The sequence below is a fragment of the Tursiops truncatus genome, chromosome 2, assembly GCF_011762595.2.
Source record: "Tursiops truncatus isolate mTurTru1 chromosome 2, mTurTru1.mat.Y, whole genome shotgun sequence".
Taxonomy (NCBI): domain Eukaryota; kingdom Metazoa; phylum Chordata; class Mammalia; order Artiodactyla; family Delphinidae; genus Tursiops; species Tursiops truncatus.
In genome coordinates this window covers 172,664,823-172,687,638 of record NC_047035.1, presented here as the reverse complement: position 1 = coordinate 172,687,638, position 22,816 = coordinate 172,664,823, and the positions used below count along the sequence as shown (strand labels likewise).

Below are 22,816 nucleotides of genomic sequence, written 5' to 3'. Positions count from 1 at the left end.
CATATGACCCCATCGAGAATACAAAACCCCAATGACCCTTATATGGGTGTATTCTTATAGGGGTCTTCCTCGTTTTTTTAAAGCTTACATTTTCTTTTTATTTATTTATTTAGGCCATACTGCACGGCATGCAGGATCTTAGTCCCCCCCACCAGGGATTGAACCCAGGCCCCCAGCAGTGGAAGTGTGGAGTTATAGGTGTCTTCTTTTGCTTAGACAATATGTATTTAGTATGCCAACTTCAGATCTGTAATATGGACCAACTTTAGAACACCAAGAGACCTCATCATCAACATAACCGTCACTTCAGTGATGTCTAGCCAAAGATTGTCTAAATGTCCTCAGCACTGTTCACAAGTGCTGAACTAGTGAACTAATGTCCAGCAGATATCAATATATGCTTTATCAGCACTTCCTTTCTCTGGTTTACAGAGCTGTCCATCCACTTATTCATCTACTCCTTCAATATTTGAGTGCTTCTTACGTGGTAGGCACTGGGTCTGCAGCAGTGAGGTAAAGTCTCTACCTTCTCAGAGTTTACAATCTAGTTCACCTTGTTCCTTCCTCTCCCTTTTCTCCTTGATATCGATTCCAAACATTATCGGTGCTGTGGTCACAATCTTGAGGTTGCAAAAATTCCTTTGGAAATGGCTGGACTAGACATTTTCCTGATCACTTTCAGATGATTTAGCCACAGAAGAATTCCATAAATTTACCAAAGAAATAGGCCGTGGTGGAAAAAGTAGGTATTGGTTTTAGAAGCCAGGTGGCTACGGTCTTTATCCTGACGTTCTCACTCATTGTGAGAGAGTGTATCGTACTTCTAAAAACACCTCCGTGTGAGATTTAAACAGAAAAAGACTTAAGAAAAAACTTCCTACAGTTCTGTATTAATGACAACGGTGTGTTTCAAAAAACACTGTCTCGGAGACAGAAGAATTATTTCTAGTTTCCTATTTTAATCACAGGAAACTAAGCGACTTTCATTAGGTCCCTTCTCCCTTTGAATCTTTCCTCACCTGAAACACACAGATTACGCCAAAGGTCTCCCGAGCTTTAAAGTAGAAATCAGCACCGATACAGGGAACCTGTTAGTCTTATTCAACTAATTGTAAAAACTACCTGTGCGTTTTAAGGTTTTACCTGAGCATGTATGGATATTACAAGACCATTAACCCAGCTTTTAAAAATGTGAATAATGTTTTTTCACAACTGAAGTCAGACCAGCAAGCCTAAGAGAGGGAAGGTAATTTCAGAAAATCAAAGGGTGGATGATAGGCCCAAATAAATTCTGGTTTCATTCTTGCTTTGGAGCTCACCCAGCAGGTAACTAATTGACTCCTCACCTTATTCGGGTTAGCACGACCCAACCCTCCCCAATTAGCACCCAGCTCTGCCCGCCCAGCCCCGCCCAACAGCTGGATCTGTTTGCAGGTCCCGGAGGCAGCTCCGCCTCCATCCCCTTAAAGCACCCGCCCAGGCCCGCTGCACGTGGATGCGCCGCGGGCGGAGCTGGGAAACTCCGGAGACGTGACGTAGCGGCAATCTGCGGCTGCGGATTGGAGGGCAGGGGAAGGAAGGGTGGGCCGCATTGCCGGAAGTGACGCATGCCGGAAGCGGCCTTCTGCCGAGAAACTGGGGCCGAGGGACTGGAGGTTAGGCCGTGGTGATCCCAGCCTGGTTTCCACATCTCCGCCCAGTTCACGGCGGTTTCACTCCTCACGGTTTTTTGTTTTGTTTTGTTTTTTTTCTCTGCAACGTGAGTGGCGTTGCCTCGCAGTGATTTCCGTGGGCGTCGCTAAAGAAGGACCTGGGAGGAGAGGAAGCCGCTGCAAACTGGCCAAGCTCCAGAAGGCGTGGAAGTACCTCCGCGTTTCCCATTTTAACTCGGCGTGAGCAGCGCGCTCTTCCCGGGCATCGGTGGTCCCGGCACGTTGTGGGTGGTATTCATTGCCCAGACGCTCCGTGTAATTAGGAGAGAGAAAAACCACCGTTTTCCAGCATTTCTCGTGGAGGAGGAGAACTAAGCGATAGGAAAATGTCTATTTTCCCTAAAATATCTTTGAGACTTGAGGTTGAAAGCTATCTGAAAGCGGGCTTTATGAATGAGGAGGTAGGTCAGATAAACACGTTAGATGCTATTTGCAAAAATTCAAATATTTACACGCTCTAGAGAAATAGAAAAATAATCTAAAAGGCAATCAAATGTGTACAGCCGTTGTTTCTTAGTATTCGTCTTTCCGAATGTAAAATATGCTAATATCTTTCTGCAGGTATTTAATGTATGCTTTCCGAGCTAAGAGGTGTATGGGGTGTATGTTTTAACATTTAGGAATGGGAAAGGAGGGAAGGGTAAAAAGCGGTTGTGTGTCTGGCGGCAAGAATGCACTGAAGGGATTACAAGGGGCAAGACAAGATCCCCGTCTCCGAGAATTTAAGTCCCGAAGAGAAGAAACGCCTGTACTCTTAGAGAGCCTGCCCTGGCGCTCAGGTGAAAGGTTTACTATCGTTCCGTGAGTGCTGCTTAAATGCCACCAGTTGTGCTAGATGAACCGCAGACCTTTACATCTTAATCTGCGCAGTCTTTTTTTGGTAGAGATTTCCTCCCCAGTTTTTATAGATGAGAGAACTGAGGGTCCAAAGAGCGACGTTAAGTGAATCAAATTGACACCGCTGTCATGTAACAGTGTTGAAATGTGAAGGTAAAGAGCTCAGGTCCAATGGGAAAAGGAATGGATTTGGGACCCCAAGCCCCTGGTTTGCATCCCGGTGCTTTGAGTGAATTACTTCACATCCCTTAACCTTTCTTTCCTTTTCTGTGAAATTTGAGGACGGTTAACAGTACTAAAATTTCAAGGTGGTTGTTTTAACGTATTAATCGTAAGTGCAAGCACCTGGCATCGTTTTGGCGCCTAATGGGTCCTCCACAAATGTTCCTTCTGTGCGCTGCTGGCAGTGCCGAGCCCAGAAGTCCTCAGTGAATGTTGATCGTCTTTGATTGCCAAGCCTGTGCTCTCTCCACCTTACCATCCCGCCTGCAGGCAATTTTGTATTTTCCAACTCTTTGATTTTCTATTCGAAATGAAGCCGCATAAATGTTACTCGTTTTCAAAGATTTTGGTGAAGCCATGACTTCTAGGTTTGATTTCTACATTTTATTTCCAGAGGTTATGTTAAGGGGCAAGACAGTACGGAAAGAGAAAATACCTTCTTGATTTCAAAGAACTTATAGTATAAGGGGCGTATTAAGAGAAATAGAGACAGTCAGCAGTTTTTTTTCCCAGCAGTTTTTAAAATGGTTAACATTGTTTTATAAAAAAAGATTCAAATGTCTGTCTGACACCACTTCTGCCGCAAACCCACTAACTATACGATTTTACAAAAAGAAAACCCATCCCTTTGTAAAAAGTATCAAAGGTAATGGAATATTCAGTTAAAAAAAACAAACCTTGAGAGTACGAATATTTTTAGGCTAGTGGATTATTAGGCTGGCAAGTGGTTTATGAAGATTCTGTGAGGCTGGGTATAGTCAAAGATGACAAAAAAAAGGAAATACTTGTCTCAAAAGCTTTAGTTAGTTACAAGGAAACTCGGTTGTTTGAGTCTTTATAACTTTATTTCTGACAGGTATCTTGCTACCTGTCTTTTTTTGGACAATATCTTTTACATTTAATAATACTATATTAAGAAGCTGATGTTATGGGGGCTCTTTGGGTGACGGTATCAATGTTACTTACTGTTCAAGTATTGGTGTTTTAAAACGTTACTAACCAATTTGCTCTAGGATACGGGGTTAGCAAGGAACTAATTCTACAGAAGTGATGTAACAGTTAATGTTTTTAGAAATAAGTAGAATGAAATCCTGAATTTATATGAATAAATGTAGCAGATGTGTTAATAATGCTTTTTGGCTGTGTTGGGTCTTTGTTCCTGCGTGCAGGCTTTCTCTAGTTGCCGCGAGCAGGGGCTGCTCTTTGCCGCGGTGCGCGGGCTTCTCATTACCGTGGCTTCTCTTGTTGCGGAGCACGGGCTCTAGGCGCGTGGGCTTCAGTAGTTGTGGCTCGCGGGCACTAGAGCGCAGGCTCAGTAGTTATGGCGCACGGGCCTAGTTGCTCCGTGGCACGTGGGATCTTTCCGGACCAGGACTCGAACCCGGGCTCGAACCCGTGTCCCCTGCATTGGCAGGCAGATTCTTAGCCACTGCACCACCAGGGAAGCACGAGGCAGCGTTTTCTAAGCCCTTTTTGTCTGGTGTTTCACTATGTGTTTATTAGCATAACCCTGTGAAATAGCGCGATTCCCGTAGTGTTATTAACACATAAACAATGCAGAAAAGTGAAATGGAACCGAATAATTGCCGAATGATGTTTCATTAGTTGGAACAAATGTATAGACATATATCTTAATATTTTTAGTTTGTATAATGAAACTGAAACATTGTTCTTTTCTTCTTTTCAGGTTGTATCTGTTTTAGGTAAAGAAGCAGCAGAAAGGAAGTTTGAAACTCTGTTACATAAGTTGTCCCACCCTCCATCATTCACTACTGTCAGAGTAAATACGCATCTAGCCTCAGTACAACATGTGAAAAGTCTGTTATTTGATGAGCTTCAGAAGGTTCGTGCACATTTTTGTCATTATGTACAGAATTAGATTTCTACAATCTGTGTCATGTCACTCCTCACTAATATCATGTGAGCGATATACTATTACAAGTTTACAAATAAAGAAATTGAGGATCATGAATGTTGTTCAAGGTTATGTAGTGAGTGCTCATGCTAGAGCTTGAACCTAGTACTTCTGATTCTGAATTAATTTAGTGACTGGATAGGTCACTCGACCCCTCTGGGCCTCCGTTGCTTCGTCATTAAAATACATAAGCGGTCCATTCTAACCCTAAAAGTCTGTGATATTGTAATAAGCAGCAGATAACGACCATGAGGGCAGATCACGTAGCCAAGGTGAACCCAGAGGTAAGGAGGTGCCTACTGATTACCTGTAGGATTATATTTTTTATTTTAATATAATAATTTAATTAAATATAATAAAAGGAGGAAAATAATGTAAAGATATGTTTTTTTTTTGTTTGTTTTTTTTTTTTTTTGCGGTACGCGGGCCTCACTGTTGTGGCCTCTCCCGCTGCGGAGCACAGGCTCCGGACGCGCAGGCTCAGCGGCCATGGCTCACGGACCCAGCCGCTCCGTGGCATGTGGGATTCTCCCGGACCGGGGGCACGAACCCGCGTCCCCTGCATCTGCAGGCGGACTCTCAACCACTGCGCCACCAGGGAAGCCCTAAAGATATGTTTTAAAGATAAAACAACACAAATTTTTTTTTGTTCAACCAATAAAATAGTTTTGGCATAATACTAATTTTCTGTAAGTGAAAACAGTATTATAAAATGGCATTTTTAAAGTTCCATGCAGAAAAATAATATTGGAATTTTCTTGTTTATATTGTCTTCTTTGCTTTCAAAAGCTGTACTTTTTTTTTTTTTTTTTTTTTGCGGTACACGTCGCCTCTCACTGTTGTGGCCTCTCCCATTGCGGGGCACAGACTCCGGACGCGCAGGCTCAGCGGCCATGGCTCACGGGCCTAGCCGCTCTGCGGCATGTGGGATCTTCCCGGACCGGGGCACAAACCCGTGTCCCCTGCATTGGCAGGCGGACTCTCAACCACTGCGCCACCAGGGAAACCTCAAAAGCTGTACATTTTATAAGTGAAATAAGTCAGATAGTGAAAGACAAATACTGCATGATATCACTTATATGTGGAATCTAAAAAATACAACTAACTAGCGAATATAACAAAAAAGAAGCAGACTCAGATACAGAGAACAAACAAGTGGTTACCAGTGGGGAGGGAGGGGGAGGGGCAGTATAGGGGTGGGAGTGGGAGGGACCAACTATTGGGTGTAGGACAGGCTTAAGGATGTGTTGTACAACATGGGAAATACAGCCAATATTTTGTAGTAACTGTAAATGAAAGGTAACCTTTGAAAATTGTATTAAAAATTTTTTTAAACCAGAAAGAAAACCCCAAAGCTGTGCATTTTGTGTTTCATACACTGTGTACTGAAACTTGCCTCCAAAGAAATGTAAGATGGAGGAAAACAGATGCTTGGAGAGGGTACGTCAAGTTGTATTTTGTAGTTATTAAATCTCTTCTAACAAATAACCATGATGGGTGTCAGCAGACCTATTTCTACGTAATTGCCTAAATGAAAAGGAAGAGGTAAGCATGCTTAAAAGACTTGGATTTGTATATCACAGGCTGTGTTATCAGTTTACTCTGGATATAACTTAGAGAAATTTTCAGAGAATTTTCACTGGTATTGATTCTTTTTTTAAAATTTTATTGATGTATTGTTGATTTACAGGGTTGTATTAATTTCTGCTGTACAGCAAAGTGACTCAGTTATGCATATAAATATTCTTTTTTTTTTTTGGTACGGGGGCCTCTCACTGTTTTGGCCTCTCCTGTTGTGGAGCACAGGCTCCGGACGTGCAGGCTCAGCGGTCATGGCTCACGGGCCCAGCTGCTCTGCGGCATGTGGGATCTTCCTGGACCGGAGCACGAACCCATGTCCCCTGCATTGGCAGGCGGACTCTCAAACACTGTGCCACCAGGGAAGCCCTAAATATTCTTTTTCATATTCTTTTCCATTATGGTTTATTACAGGATATTGAATATAGTTCCCTGTGCTGTACAAATAGGACCTTGTTGTTTGATTCATTTATTTTTTGTCTTTAATCTCATTACAATTATGGAATGTTTATTGTACTCTCTTTAAGAACAATTCTATGAACTTCCAGTTGTGAGGAGATGACCAGGTTATAAGAACCAGCTACGATTTCTGGCTGTATGAGAACAAAACTTAGTATAATAATTTTAAATAAGACTTGGAGAAAGGTTAATCTGATTTTTAATAAGAGCAGTAATTTTATTGAGAGTAATGGCATTAGGCATAAAATATAAGCAGTTCCTCTAAGCAACTAAGATTATTACTTTTATGTAGTCATGCATGTAGGTTTTCAGTATGAAGGAAACTGTTCTGAGGCCCGTAAGGTGTCCGTAAGTCAGGCAGATCCAGATTGTTTTCTTTTCTAGAAATTATTCCTAGAGCTTAGATAATCTAGGATCCCACTGTGATGGGAATAGAAGATCTCAGGAGTTGCATCTAAGAGCAGGCAGACGAAGTCACTCTGGGCTTTTGAGTCCCATTCCTTGAAGGTTAAGATAAGACTGAGGAGGTTGGGTCGTGGGCACTAGGTAAGTATCTGGTGGTTTGAGCAGTGCCTGTTTGCAGCAGGAAAGGAGATTCGCAGGAGGTTTTAGATTGTACATCTCCTTTCTTTTGCCATGTCCCAAGCTCGTGTGTGTCCTAAAGACATATCCTGAATGATATATGAGTGGGTGCTTTGTCTCCAAATATCTCTGTGTCCCATGTTGAAATTTAATCATTTAAAATTTCATTTGACTGGTGAGCGATGTGGAGAAACGGACCTTTATACGTTGCAGATGGGAAAGTCAAGTGGTTTGGCTTCTTTGGAAGACAGTTTGGCGATCTCTTAAAAAGTTAAACATAAATTTACTGTACAACCCAGCAGTTCCACTCCTAGGTGTCTACCCAAGAGACATGAAAACATACGTCCATGCAAAGGCTTGGGCATGAACATTAATAGCAGCATTGTTCATAATAACCAAAAGGGAGAAGCTGTGCAAATGTCCATCGACTGGTGAATAGAAAAACAAAACGTGGTATGTTCACACAGGGGAACAGTACAGCAATGAAAGTGGTGAACTGATACGTGCTACCACTTGGGTGAACCTCAAAAACACTATAGTGAGTGAAAGAAGCCACACACAAGACAGTATGATCCTTTTTATATGAGATGTCTCGAAAAGGCAGATTTCTAGAGAAAGAAAGTAGGTTAGTGGTTGCCTGGGGTTGGAGCTGGGAACAGGCATTGGCTGCAGATGGACATGAGGAATCATAGTGTGTTGATGGACAGGATCTGAAATTGGATTTTAGTGGTGGTCACACAATTCTGTAAATTTACTAAAAATCATTGAATTGTGCATTTAAAATGGGTAAATTTTATGGTATGTAAATTAACCTCACTAAGGCTGTTTTAAAAAGGGCACGGGGTAGAAACAAACAGAAAGACAAGCAGGTGATATGCTTGGTTTAAAAAAAAGTTTGTGGTGTTTTATGGAAGTTACAGACGTGTGGTTTTATAAAAGTTTTATTTCTGTATCATTTTAATATCTGATAAAAAGGGAGAGAAGGGAAACCTTGGCCTGAGGAGGATTGATCTCTCTGTAGACTATTTCTATAGTATAAAGAAATAGTACTTCCAAAGCAAAACAAAAACAAATGGCAAAATTCATTCTCTTCTCCTTGGAAGGATCCATAGTCTGGATGCTGTAAGGTATCAAACCGAGAGCACATGAGGGAGAGAGGGGAAAAAAAGGGAGAGAGGCTTATCTGAATGAGTTTGCCCTTAAGGTTTCTTACTATTCTGTTGGATGTGGTTAGTTCACAGTATCCTTTGCCTGGAGGAAGCAGAAGGCAGAAGAGCTGTTGACTTGGTAGAAATATAGTCAGATTTCTAAAATCTGAAGAATTTTTTTTTCTCTTTCCATCAACTTAGAAATAGGTTGATTTTGGAAGTTTTCTGTAGGTAGTGTATGGATACTACAAGGCAATGCAAATATCTGTTATGGTCACTGCTCTTTGGTGTATTATGTGAAAATGAATGAGTTGATAATCCCTAGCTTACATGGCAGAGACTTGTCCTCCAGTATTTGCGTGCTGCCCTCCGATAGGGTACACAGCCCTTGCTGTCCAGTCCACTGTTCCGCGTGGAGTGCCCGGTTGTCTTCCGCCTGCAACGGTGGTGTGCTGGTACATACTGCACAACCCACTTTCTGGGAAAAATAATGCTGGTGTGTGGTGTTTGCTGAGTTTTGCGGTGTAAACGCTCCCACTCTGGTCGATTTCAAGCTACCAGCATGACCATGGAGTTGGGAAGAGCTGCAGAGTTGGCTGCCATGAGACTGGGAGTTGGCCCCAGCACCTATGCCACTGGCCCTGCACTTATTTCCAGTCTGAAGGCCAAGTACGGTAGAGGATACTGAAAATCCTGAGCCTTTGCCAGGAAGCATCATCCAACTGACATGGCATCCAGTGTTGATAATATATAATAAATAGCGTTTAGTAATCTCAATCTTTAATGTCCTATTCATGCAATCCTATATTGGATATGTGTTTTCAGAGTAAGTCACGTAAGGTCAACAATGGTTCGTGTTTCCAAAGTCAAAAACAGGAAGCAAAATTGAGCCTTTTACTTGTAAAGAAGTTAAGATACTTGAGAATCAAATTATAGAGAAAACCTTGTTGTTTTGAAGTCTTTGATTTTTTATAGTATCCCGTGGAATAAAGTGAAAATACCCTAAATCAAGCTCATTACCGTGCTCTGCTAGGTAATGACACTGAAAAGCTCTGTAACTTGAAATTTAACCAATATACTGATTGCTTTGTAATCCTGTGTGTTTATTTTTAACAGCAGTTTAATGGATTAAGTTTTCCTATTCTTCAGCATCCAGACCTTCAGGATGTCTTACTTATTCCTGTTATTGGACCTAGGTTTGTAACTATTTCATTTTCAAATTATATTCTTCTAAATAAAAATGTCACAGGTTCTTTTTTACTGTTAGTGACAGTACTAAGTTTCTCCATTATTAAGATAGGAATTCACAAACTTGGTAAATGCTGACTCTATAGTCTTTCATGGAAAATATTACAAAAGAACACTAGGAATGGGCCCAGATACCTTGAGAGTAATGCATTGTACTTGCGTTTAGTGCAGTGATTGATTTTTTTTCTGTGTTATATCATGTTTTCTTTTCTTTTTAAACATCTTTATTGGAGTATAATTGCTTTACAATGTTGTGTTAGTTTCTGCTGTGCAGTGATTGATTTTTTTCCATTCTGTAAGAAAATTACTTTTACATTTGTTTACTTGTATATCTTGATTCCACTGCTCAGTTAAAACTTTATTGAGCTACAACAAAAATACAAAGCACCGTTTCCTACTTTAATAATTGATATGTTTGTAAAATTTTATTAATTCACAGTTATGTTAAATTACTGTGTTTGTTCTCTGAGTAGAACAGACACTATGTGTTTGGTGGGATGTGTTTAAAATTTGAAAAAATCGGCTTTCATATTATAATGGGTGTTGTATTGAAAATCCCTAATTGTGATAAAATTTTTTTAATACCCCTAAGACTTATAATAAACATAAAAATGCTCATTTTGTTAAAGCTTTAAAGTAATTTAGTGGTCAACAGTAGAGCAGTGGTTTTTGGTTTATCCACGCAGTGGATTATTATATGGCCTTTATTATTATTATTTTTATATGGCCTTTAATGTGGGAGAATTATATGTACAAAGAAAAGGTGATGTTCTCGATAAATTAAATACCAAAAGCATGTTGCTCTGTGTAGGAATGTAAGAAATCACATTTCTTTTGCGACTAAAAAACACACACAACTACAGATTTATATATATATTTATTTATATACGGAAAAAAGTCTGGAGGGTGTAACATACCCAACTGTTGACAGGGATTAACTCTGAGGAAGTTGGATTGGGAGAAACTGAGTAAGAGGAGATTTTCACTTGTAATATTTCTGTCTTTTTTTTTTTTTTTTTTTTTTTTTTACAATAAGCACGTATTACTTCCGCAATTAAAAAAGTTGATTTTGTAAACTCCCCCTTTTTTTTTTTTTGGCTGTGTCGGGTCTTAGTTGCGGCACACGGGATCTTCATTGAGGCTCACGGGATCTTTCGTTGCAGCGTGGGGGCTTCTCTGTAGTTGTGGTGCGTGGGCTCTGTAGTTTGCAGCACGCGGGCTCTCGTTGAGGTGTGCGAGCTCCGTAGTTGTGGCGCGTGGGCTTAGTTGCCTGTGGCATGTGGGATCTTAGTTCCCCAACCAGGGATTGAAACCGCATCCCCTGCATTGGAAGGCAGATTCTTTACCACTGGACCACCAGGCAAGTCCCGATTTTGTAAACTCCTTCTTCTAGCTCTTTGTTAAGGGGGAATTTGCAGTAGTGAAATGCAGAGATCTTAATTAAGTGTACTATTTGCTGAGTTTTGGTAAATTCATACAACTGTGTAGTCAAGACTCACCCCCATCAAGATATACACCATTTCCATCACCCAGAAAATTCTCTGCATTCTGCCCCTCTACCAGGAAACCAGTGTTCTGATTTCTTTCATCTCCTAGTTTTAAACCAGTTAGTTACTACAGTTGATGACAGTCACAGGTCTTCTGAGACCTGTGATTCATTTCAGAATGTACTGTGGCCTCCGTAGTTTTCCATAATCCTATATAACACTATTTCATTCTTTTTACTGGCTATGTAATAATTCTTTCATCTGTTCTTTGTAGTGAGCTAAATTACTCATTAAAACATTAGTGGGGACTTCCCTGGTGGTGCAGTGGTTAAGAATCCGCCTGCCAATGCAGGGGACATGGGTTTGAGACCTGGTCTGGGAAGATCCCACATGCCGCAGAGCAGCTAAGCCGTGTGCCACAGCTACTGAAGCCCATGCCCCTATATCCCGTGCACCACAACAAGAGAAGCCCGAGCACTGCAACAAACAGTAGCTCCCGTTCACTCCAACTAAAGAAAGCCCGCGCACAGCAACGAAGACCAAAAACGCAGCCGAAAGTGAATAAAAAGTTAAAAAAAGTTAAAGCATTAGTGAACTATAAAACACAAACGGTGAGTTACTACAGGAAAGCACTAAGAAATCTTTTAGCATTGTGGATTCATATACCTACCTTTTGTTTCTAAAAGGAGCAGTTCGGCTCTTTTTTGTCTTTTAAACTCATCATCACTTTTATTAGGTATCTTTTGACTTTCCACTATGAAAATGGAAGAAATTCTTATGCTTAAATTTGCCCTAAAACCTCCACCAACCAATTTTTATTTACTGTTAGTTTTTTAACCATGTAAAGCTTTGTAACATTTTTATTCTACAAGCATAATACAAATGAATGCAGTGCTTGCTTGTAGCCCTATTGGTAGTTTATTTCTGAGTTCTTTATCTTAATTGATCTCTTGGTTGATCGAATAGCGTCATGTAGCAGGTCTCCAGCACCTGCTTCCCTTCCCCCAAGTATGTCTCTTGTATGCTCTGTTTCCTTTCTCGCTTGAGAATTGCTTGTTGCCTTTATATTTAAACAACAACTTATAGGCTGATTATAGTCATTTCAAGTCACATGTTATTTCCCTCAGCCCTTTGTAGACACTGCTTCTACAATCTTAGGGCCCCACGTGTTGCTATGAAGAAATCTGAGGCCAAAAAATATTTTCCCCCCTTACAACAGAATCTTGATTTTTCACTTGGAGATCTATGGGATTCTTAGGCACTGGACTTTAGAAACTTCACTGGGGTATACCTTATAATAATAATAATAATTGTTATTAATATTTATAATAATAATTATTATTCTCCTTAGTTTTCATTGAAATGCAATGTAATTTTTAAATTACAAGTCTTCTGGTAGTTCTTTGAATATCTTTGTTACATATTCCTGCCCGATCTGTTAGGAGGACACTGGTGGTCCATGTGTTGGTTTTCCAGGACAGATGCTCCCTGTGTTGGGACACCCCCAGACAGCCCAGGGTCTTGTGACGGGCTGGAGGGACTCACAGGACTCAGCATCTAGTCAGGCTCATGGCGGGGATTTATTACACGAAAGGGGTACAAAAGCAGAAACAGCAGAGGGAAAAGGCATGCGGGGTAAAGTCTGGAAGAAACCAGGCGCAAGCTTCTGGGCGTCTCTCCCCACGGAGCTACCAGGACAGGCTTCATCCTTCGAGCAGTCAGTTGTGACACGTATAGAATCATTGTCTATGAGAGGAGCCCATTAGAGACCCAGCACCCAAGGTTTTAGTTGGGTGCTGGTCATCTGGGCGCCCTCTGCCTGGCATGTAATGGAATTCCAGGCTCCCAAAAGGAAAGCAGGTGTTCAGCATAACCACACAGCTTGGACGAACAGTTTAGGAACAGTAATTCACTCTTAAGAGGTGGTTTTATGTCAGTGCTGGGAACCGTTGGCCAGTCAAGGTTCCAGATGCTGCCGAGGGCCAGCCTTCTCAGCAGGCCTTTCTAAGAATAGCTGTCGCAGGCCTGTTACATTAACTCTTGAATTTCACAGGGTTTACTATCCTTTACTTGCTGAGCTGGGCTAGTTCACTTTTGTTCTTTATTTTTTAATCTTCTTGTTGTTATTATATCCCTTTTCTAAGGTTCTTTTTAGTTTCTTTGAAACTATGCAGAGGTTATTTGAAATTCTGCCCTTTTTTGGTCTGTACATTTTGTACTGCCTTTTGTTTATTACAACTTTGTTTACTACTACGGATGTCCCTTGGTATCCATGGGAGATTGGTTCCAGGATCCCCCGCTCCCCGCCAACATACCAATAATCACAGAGGCTCAGGTCTCATATGAAATGATGTAGTGTTTGCATATAAGTCATGCACATCCTTCAGTATGCTTTAAACCATTTCTAGATTACTTACAATACTTAATACTGTGTAAGTAGTTGCCAGTGCACAGCAAATTCAAGTTTGCTTTTAGGAATTTTCTGGAATTAAAAAAAAATGTTTTTTCATCTGCGGTTGGTTGAATCCATGGATGTGGAACCTGAGGGTAGACAGGGCCACCTGTATCTACACGTAGTTCCCAGTTGAATGAATCCTTGAATGAAAACTTTCACATAGATTCACCTAGTTTGCACTTCGGGTCAAGTGTATACCTGGACAACTCATCAGATGTGTCTTTCAAGATACTTTCACCAGGTCTTTCCTAGTGGCACAACTCTAGTCCTGGTGAGCTGAGCTGAAGAAGACTAAGGCTCTGTGAGGGGATCCGGCTCATAGCTTCTTTGTTGGGGGCTTTAATTTTTGTTAACGCTTAGTGAACTCAGGGGAGGAGTGACAGAGTTGCTTGCGCTTTCCCTTCTCTTCCCTTAGCTACTTCTAGGCAGTTTGTCCAGTTTTGTTACAGAAAGCAGAGATTGTCTGCTTGTGCCAATTTTGCCAGTCCAGTCCTCTTTCATCTTTATCTGCAGGGCACAGGACACTGACAAGACGCTCCCAGATTCTCCTTTTTTCTGTCTGACCCTCTGGTCCTGGATCTAAGCAGTAAATATTTGTTTAGGCACCCAGAAGCCTTTCCTTTACAGAAGCATTCATACCCTGTTGAGGAACTAGGTTTGATCCAAATTTTACTGTGTTAGCTAATTATTCTTAATCATTTGGGTAATAGCTGTTTCTTAGTTTTCTTGCAAATGGAATTTTCTTTTAGGTTTTTCATTCTCCATTTCTGTGGGCTTTAGAAAAAGGAATATATTTATACTTTTATTCTTTGACTAATCTTTTACTAGAAGCTCAACATCATCCAGTTATTTAAGATATCAAAACATAGGTTAAACTATTTATAGGCAGTAAACAATTTAAAAAGTAATTTCTCACCATAAAATTCAGGTTCCCTCATTTTATTTAACATGCTATTTAATTTACTGATCAAATATATTTTAATGTTAGGAAGGTTTTATCACTGGTAATTAGATTGAACATAAGGTTGTAATGCTGATTTTGATGGTATCAGTGTCAACTTTATTGAAAAACTTAGAGAAAATTGAATGCCAGGCTTTTCTTAATGCAAGAGTTTTTTTTTTTTTTTTTATCAAATTATAGTTGATTTACAGTGTGTGGTTAGTTTCAGGTGTACAGCAAAGTGACTCAGTTAAATATTCCTTTTCAGATTCTTTTCCCTTATAAGCTGTTACAAAATATTGAGTAGAGTTCCCTGTGCTATACAGTAGGCCCTTGTTGGTTGTCTGTTTTATATATAGTAGTGTGTATATGTTAATCCCAAACTCCTAATTCATTCCCCCCCACTCCCAACACAAGATTTTTTTTTAATTGAAGTATAGTTGATTTACAATGTTGTGTTAATTTCTGCTGTGTACAGCAAGGTGAATCAGGTATACATCTACATATATCCACTCTTTTTTAGATTCTTTTCCCATATAGGTCATTACAGAGTATTGAGTAGAGTTCCCTGTGTATACAGTAGGTCCTTATTAGTTATCTATTTTATATGTAGTAGTGTGTGTATGTCAGTCCCAATCTCCCAATTTATCGTTCTTCTCCCCCCATGACCATAAGTTTGTTTTCTACATTGATACAAGAGTATTTTTTTTAAAGTTTTTTTTACTATTTATTTTTATTTTTGGCTGTGTGCAATTAAGTACCTTCTTACTATTTTTCCTCCAATCTTTATTACTGTTCAATTGGAAAATCATCTTTCTTTAATGTTGCTTCACTCCTTTATTTAGAAACAGTTCAATAAAAATCAAGCTTTTAGTATTTTTTATGGCCCTATGTCAACTTTTACATTTCCTTGCTGAAATTTCCGTGAAGCGGACATACACCCTGACACTTGCATATGCTATCTTACATTTTTATACGATTACTTCTTGTGTTGAGGGATCCCCAAGACCACTCCCTGGCTCTGTGATTCCCTAGGAGGGCTCAGAGGACTCAGCATATAATCATATGCGTGCCTATGATTTAATCAGTGAAAGGATCTGAAGGAAAATCAGCAAAATAAAAGGTGCATGGGATGAGGTCTAGGGAAAACCATTTGCAAGCTGTAGGGTCTTTTTCCAGCGGAGTCATACGCGGTGCACTTAACTCCGTCAGTAAACGAGCTTGACAACATATATGTGAGATGTCACCAGCCAGGGAAGCTCTAATGAGACACGGCATCCAGGATTTTCATTCAGGGCAGGTTGTGTGGGTACCTCCTGCCTGGTATTTACCCAGATTCCAGCCTCCCAGAAGGAAACTCAGTGTCCACCGTAAACCATATTATTTGTTTACAAATACATTGTTACAAACAGTGTAGGCACAGTGAGCTACCCTTATCAGTTCATAGTGGGAACTCCCCTGATTCTAAGTTCCAAAACACTAGCCGAGGACCAGCCTTGTCACCAGGCCTTCCAAAGAAAGGATAGCAGTTCTGGCCCCCTGTGTTAAGACTCATCTTTGTGGTCTCCCATTCTCTTCTCGCCGTGAAATGGTTATTCTCATAAAAACTTTCTGATTAACACTACAGGGTTCCATTTCACAAGATATTTTTTGAATTGGTGCTATGCGTGAGACCCAAAGATGTTATAAAGATGGATGAAACATAGTTTCTAAAAGCAGGGACTATTGGTACAAGTCAAAATGCAATAGATGCCGTGGTAGGGGTATGAATTAAATACCATTAGAGCATAGAAGAAGAAGGGCTGAGTGCAAAGAAGTGGGTAAAGGTTTTCTCCAAATAGATGTAACTTCAGTTGAGCCTTGAAGGTGAGTAAGAATTAGGTGGATGAGGAGATAAAGTAGGTAAGGGTATGTGAGATAGAGAACATATGCAAGAAGTACAGAGGTGTGAAAATAGATGGTGGTTCATGACAAAAGTGATCAGTTTGGCTAATCAGTTCTCAGATTGGTGAAAGAAGATGCTGAAGTAGTTAGGAGAGGTAGATGTGAAATGTAAAGGGTTTTTGCTTTTAAACTAAGGAGTGTTTTTTGCATAGAATATAGGAGCCAAATAATTTTTATTACAGTCATGATTTTAGAAATACAATACTGGTAGTAGCATAAAGGTATGTTTTCCAAACTGCATGTAGATCATGACCCATTAGTAGGTTGTGAAATGAATGTAATTGGTTTTTTATGGGCTTTTTTTTTTTTTTGCGGTACGCGGGCCTCTCACTGTTGTGGCCTCTTCTGTTGTGGAGTCTCCGGACGCGCAGGCTCAGCAGCCATGGCTCATGGGCCCAGCTGCTCTGCGGCATGTGGGATCTTCCCGGACCGGGGCATGAACCCGTGTCCCCTGCATTGGCAGGCAGACTCAACCACTGTGCCACCAGGGAAGCCCTATGGGCTTTTTTAAAAAAAAGAAATGGGGTATTTTATAATATATTGGATTGTACATAATAAGGTATTTTGTGAAATGTTTGCTATAAATGTATGTGTGTGTATACACATGTGTACTGGGATGTGATTTAAGTGCATTTCTTACCCTGGGTTACAGCCAAAAAAGCTTAAACACTTTTTTCAAAAGAAGATGAATTGCAAAACTGGAGCCAAGTTAGGGAACAATTCAGTCTTTTATTCCCAGCAGTACAGTGAACTAGATAACTTGAGGATGTTTCTGCTACATAGGACTAGGAATACTGACTAAAAGGTCATAAAATGCACAGTGGAGTGATTAAGAACGTAAGTGAAATATTCAGTGGTTAGAATGAAGAGTAACTGAAAACAGAGCAGTAAGTGTGTGAGCTAAGATTAAGGGTTGGGGGATTTGAGGGAGAAAATGCTTGGTCCCCTGAATTTAGGGGCTTTGGCTTTTTAAAAAAATTTAATTAATTAATTTTTGGCTGCATTGGGTCTTCTTTTGCTGCACACGGGCCTTCTCTAGTTGTGGTGAGAGGGGGCTGCTCTTCGTTGCGGTGCACGGGCTTCTCATCGCGGTGGCTTCTCCTGTTGTGGAGCATGGGCTCTAGGCACACGGGCTCGGTAGTTGTGGCTCGCGGGCTCTAGAGCGCAGACTGAGTAGTTGTGGCGCACGGGCTTAGTTGCTCTGCATCATGTGGCATCTTCCCGGATCAGGGCTTGAACCCAATGCAGTCCCCTGCATTGGCAGGCGGATTCTTAACTACTGTGCCACCAGGGAAGTCCCCTGGTGGGTGTTTGGTTTTAACAAGAGGATTCTGGTGCTAGGAGGTGAGAAACGTCCAGCAGTCAGTACAAGGCAGTAATTAGGATTTGGATCGCTCTTGCCTTGGAGTTTTTAGTTGGAGGAAAAAAAATCTCTGAGATGCAGAACTCAGAGGTTTCATACCTATAAGGGCTTGGAATTCAAATTCATACCACCCAAGTGGTCTGGAAACCTGCAGTTTGGGAAATTAACATAAAAATTGGATCCTAAGCTAGTTCCTGGGATGCTTGAAACCACTCTGGAGTGACACCCGTCAGCCCAGGCCGTGCACCTTTGAGGACCAGTGTATACAACAAACTGAAGGGATTAGATTCCCCCAGAACTGTAGCAAATAGAACTAACTGGTAGAGACTGTAAAATCAGTCTCCTTGAAATGATAAAAAACAAAGGAAGAATCTAAAACATAAAAGACCCTAAGAGGGAAAAAAAGAATTGAAAAAGAATTTCTAGAAATAAAAATATCGTTAAAATTAAAAACTCATTCAATGAGCCAAACTGAAGATTAGACCCAACAGATGAGAGAATTAATGAACTAGAAGATGACTCATAGGAAATTACCCAGAATGCAGCAGGTAAAGAAGGTAAAGCAGTTGAAAGTATGAAACTGAGTCATGGAAAAAAGAATGAAAAGGCACTACACGTTTCTAGTGAATCCCAGATGTATAGATTAGAAATAATGGGGAAAGACAGTATTCAAAAATATAATGACAAAGAATTTTCCAGAATTGATGAAAGTCAGATTTAAGGAATACAGTGTCTGAAGCCAAAAGTAAAGATAAATCCATATCTAGGTACTTCAGAATGGAACTTAAGAACACCAGAGACATCAGGAGCATCTGAAAGCAACCAAAGGTAAAACGTGGAAGCTATCTCAGTGATCAGGTTAAGAGGTGACGCACGTCTGATGTCAGGGGATGGGCCCGGAAGACCTGTCAGAGAATTAGAGGTGGCATCACTTGGTAACTCAGTGAATGTTAGAAGTTTTAGGAAGAAGAGATTTAAGATGATGCCAGGCTTTCCAGTCTGGCTATTCAGATAGATAATGGCACTTTGTTCAAGACTGGAAACATAGGAGGATGAGAAGCATTGGGGTGTTAGCAAGGATTTGAGGAGTGGGTCAGAGAATCATAACGTTGTTCAGGACTTGTTGAGTTTGAAATAACTGTGGGACATGTATATATAGCTACCTGCAGGTAATCAGTCTGGAAAGGCTAATCATTAGAATATGTGGGTTAATAACAAGGTCCTGAAAACATAGGAAGAACACTCTTTGACATAAATCACAGCAAGATCTTTTTGGATCCACCTCCTAGAGTAATGGAAATAAAAACAAAAATAAACAAATGGGACCTAATGAAACTTCAAAGCTTTTGCACAGCAAAGGAAACCATAAACAAGACAAAAAGACAACCCTCAAAATGGGAGAAAATATTTGCAAACGAATCAATGGACAGAGGATCAATCTCCAAAATATATAAACAGCTCATGCAGCTCAATATTAAAAAAACAAACAACCCAATCCAAAAATGGGAGAAGACCTAAATAGACATTTCTCCAAAGAAGACATACAGATGGCCAAGAGGCACATGAAAAGCTGCTCAACATCACTAATTATTAGAGAAATGCAAATCAAAACTACAGTGAGGTATCACCTCACACCAGTTAGAATGGGCATCATCGAAAAATCTACAAACAGCAAATGCTGGAGAGGGTGTGGAGAAAAGGGAACCCTCTTGCACTGTTGGTGGGAATGTAAATTGATACAGCCACTATGGAGAACTGTATGGAGGTTCCTTAAAAAACAAAGGAGTGCTACCATATGACCCAGGAATCCCACTACTGGGCATATACCCAGAGAAAACCGTAATTCAAAGAGACACATGCACCCCAATGTTCACTGCAGCACTAGTTACAATAGCCAGGTCATGGAAGCAGCCTAAATGCCCATTGACAGACGAATGGATAAAGAAGATGTGGTACATATATACAATGGAATATTACTCAGCCATAAAAAGAAATGAAATTGAGTTATTTGTAGTGAGGTGGACAGACCTAGAGTCTGTGCTACAGAGTGAAGTAAGTCAGAAAGAAAAACAAATATAGTATATTAACGCATGTATGTGGAACCTAGAAAAATGGTACAGATGAACCGGTTTGCAGGGCAGAAATTGAGACACAGATGTAGAGAACAAACGTATGGACACCAAGGGAGAAAGCGGCGGGGGTGGTGGTGGTGGTGTGATGAATTGGGCGATTGGGGTTGACGTGTGTACACTGATGTGTATAAAATGGATGACTAACAAGAACCTGCTGTATAGAAAAAAAATGTGCTGTGTTGATAAAGTGTTTAAAGAAAAATAACAGGGTCCTACTGTATAGCACAGTGAGTTATATTCAGTATCCTCTGATAAACCATAATGGAGAAGAATATGAAAAAGAATATGTATGTGTATAACTGAATCACTTTGCTATACAGCAGAAATTAGCACAACATTGTAAATCAAATATACTTCAATAAAATTAAAAAAAATATGTGGGTAATTTTTGTGATTATTGAGATCATGAGATTGCCAAGGTTTAGGATTCAGAGTGAGATGAGCTGCTTGGCATGCTTTAGAACCTGGGGGAATGAACCTCTTCTAGAGATAGCTAGAGAATGGGCAGTGAGTGTGGGACCAGGAAGGAGGATAAAGCTGAGAAGTTTACTGAGGTTTGATCATTTGGAGATCATGGGAAGAAAATGCACTTAATTCCCCCAGCAAGGAGTTATGACAGCACATGTGAAATGTTGCCAACCAGGGAAGCCCATCAGACATGCAGTGCTCAAGATGTTTGTTTGGGGTAATCACATAGGCACTCCTGACTTTTGAAAAAGGCCGCTCTGAGTGTTGGAAGTGAGACCCAGGCTTCAGTGATTTGAGGAATGGATGGGAGGTGAGAATTTGGAGAGCACTCAAAAAAGCTGGATAGTAAAGGAAGAAAAGAAGACTTACCTTTGTCTAGTTTAAAATATTAATAACTTACTGTGCACCAATCTACCACTTTAGAAATACTTTTGAATGCCTTGTATGTTGTTTGTTTTAGTCTTTGAAGGCAGGGACTTTATTTCTCTTCTCTCCTAATGCTGTTATGAAACAGTAATGCTTGTTAAATGATGAAGCAGTTTTTTTTTTTTCCTTTGGGGGTTGTGATTTTAATCCACATAAAGCTTCATTGGGTGATTAGAATAGAAACACTTGATCATGTCCATTCTAACATGAAACGCATCAGAGCTGGGCCCCAAGGGGTCCCTTTTCCTGTTCTAGCCTGTGTGTCATTTCCTGTGACCTCAATCCTGCCTAATTATTTTTAAATTGAGGTATAGCTGATGTACAATATAAGTTACTGGTGTACAGTATAGTGATTCACAATTTTTAAGGGTTATGCTCCATTTATAGCTATAAAATATTGGCTATACCATTGGCTATTTTGCTGAAATAATGCCATTTGCAGCAACATGGATGGACCTAGAGATTATCACACTAAGTGAAGTAAGTGAGAAAGAGAAAGACAGATACCGTATGATATCACTTACATGTGGAATCTAAAAAAAATGATACAAATGAATTTATTTACAAAACGGAAATAGACTTAGAGACATAGAAAACAAATTTATGGTTACCAAAGGGGAAAGGGGGTGGGCGGGATAAATCAGGAGTTTGGGATGAACAGATACACACTACTGCATATAAAATAGGTAACAACAAGGTCCTACTGTATAGCATAGTGAACTATATTCAATATCTTGTAATAACCTATATAGGAAAAGAATCTGAAAAAGAAATATCTATATCTGTATATCTATCTATATAAAACTGAATCACTTTGCTGTACACCTGAAACTAACTCAACATTGTAAATCAACTATACTTCAATAAAGAAAAAAATACTGGCTATATTCCCTGTATCATATAATAGATCCTTGTAGCTTATTTTATACCTAATAGTTTGTACCTATTAATCCCCTACTCCTTTCTTGCCCTTCCCCACTTCCCTCTCCCCACTGGTAGCCACTACTTTGGTCTCTGTATCTGTGGGTCTGCTTCTTTTTTGTTATATTCACTAGTTGTATTTGATGAAGCAGTTTTTGGTGCCACTTACTATCTTGCAATAGGATCCTCTTTCTGTTTTCTTTTTCTCAAGTGTCCATCTTCTTTGTAATTTTTTTAAAAAACTATTTCTTCCGTATTTATCTTTTTTCAGCTTTTTCTCAGTTATTCATTAGTGGCATGCCTATGGGACGGTGAAGACCAAAGAGGTTATTTACTTAGGGTTCAGATTGAAACTGAAAAGGTTGATAGGCGTTGGAGGTGTATCACTGTTCACTTTCTCTCATCTTGCATCCCTAGGAATAATATAAAACAACAGCCCTGTGAAGTTATTGTTGGAGCCCAGTGTGGCAATGCAGTCTTACGAGGAGCCCACGTCTATGTTCCAGGAATTGTGTCAGCCTCAAAATGTGAGTATAACGTTTAGGTTTCTCTGTAGAACAGCCACTAAAATTTATGTGTATCATCAAATGGAAGATTTATTAAATCATCACTCAGATACATTTCAGATTTACTTTAATAAAGATATTTTCCAAGTTTTGCATTTAGTATAGCCGGTTGAGAGAGAGATCTGATAAGGACTAACAAGTTAGGCATCCGTATATGGGTTTTGTGCCCATTTCTTTTATTCCCTTTGAGGACGTGTGTGATGATGTTTACAGGATCAGGACTGATGAATAGAGCGTAAGATGTCAGTGAAATTTTGTTTTGTATTCTTTACTCTGTTGCCCTAAAACCTCAGGCTGCTGTCCTGTCATTTGTGAGGGGAACATTCGGAGCCTAGAATCTTAAATATTGGGATGAATCTTAGCATTCTTAATTTACCCTCTTAGGGAATGTTAGGTTTGGGAAAAATAATTTA

The 22,816-nt window shown here is 40.1% G+C and overlaps 1 protein-coding gene across 21 annotated transcripts in view; it reads left to right on the top strand.

The window, feature by feature from the left end:
* NSUN6 (NOP2/Sun RNA methyltransferase 6) overlaps positions 1-22,816 on the top strand; it is a 108,403-nt gene that overhangs the window by 30,089 nt on the left and 55,498 nt on the right. For 17 of the 21 annotated variants that reach the window (XM_073801718.1, XM_073801719.1, XM_073801717.1 and 14 more), the window contains exons 1-4: positions 1,608-2,113; positions 4,459-4,614; positions 6,026-6,126; positions 22,255-22,364. In XM_073801718.1, the coding sequence (XP_073657819.1) occupies positions 2,039-2,113; positions 4,459-4,614; positions 6,026-6,126; positions 22,255-22,364 (442 nt within the window). In that variant the 5' untranslated portion in view covers positions 1,608-2,038. Of the gene's footprint in view, positions 1-1,605; positions 2,114-4,458; positions 4,615-6,025; positions 6,127-9,569; positions 9,650-22,254; positions 22,365-22,816 lie in introns of those variants that run through there. The other 4 variants (XM_073801725.1, XM_019933532.3, XM_073801724.1 and 1 more) reach the window with 4 other exon arrangements.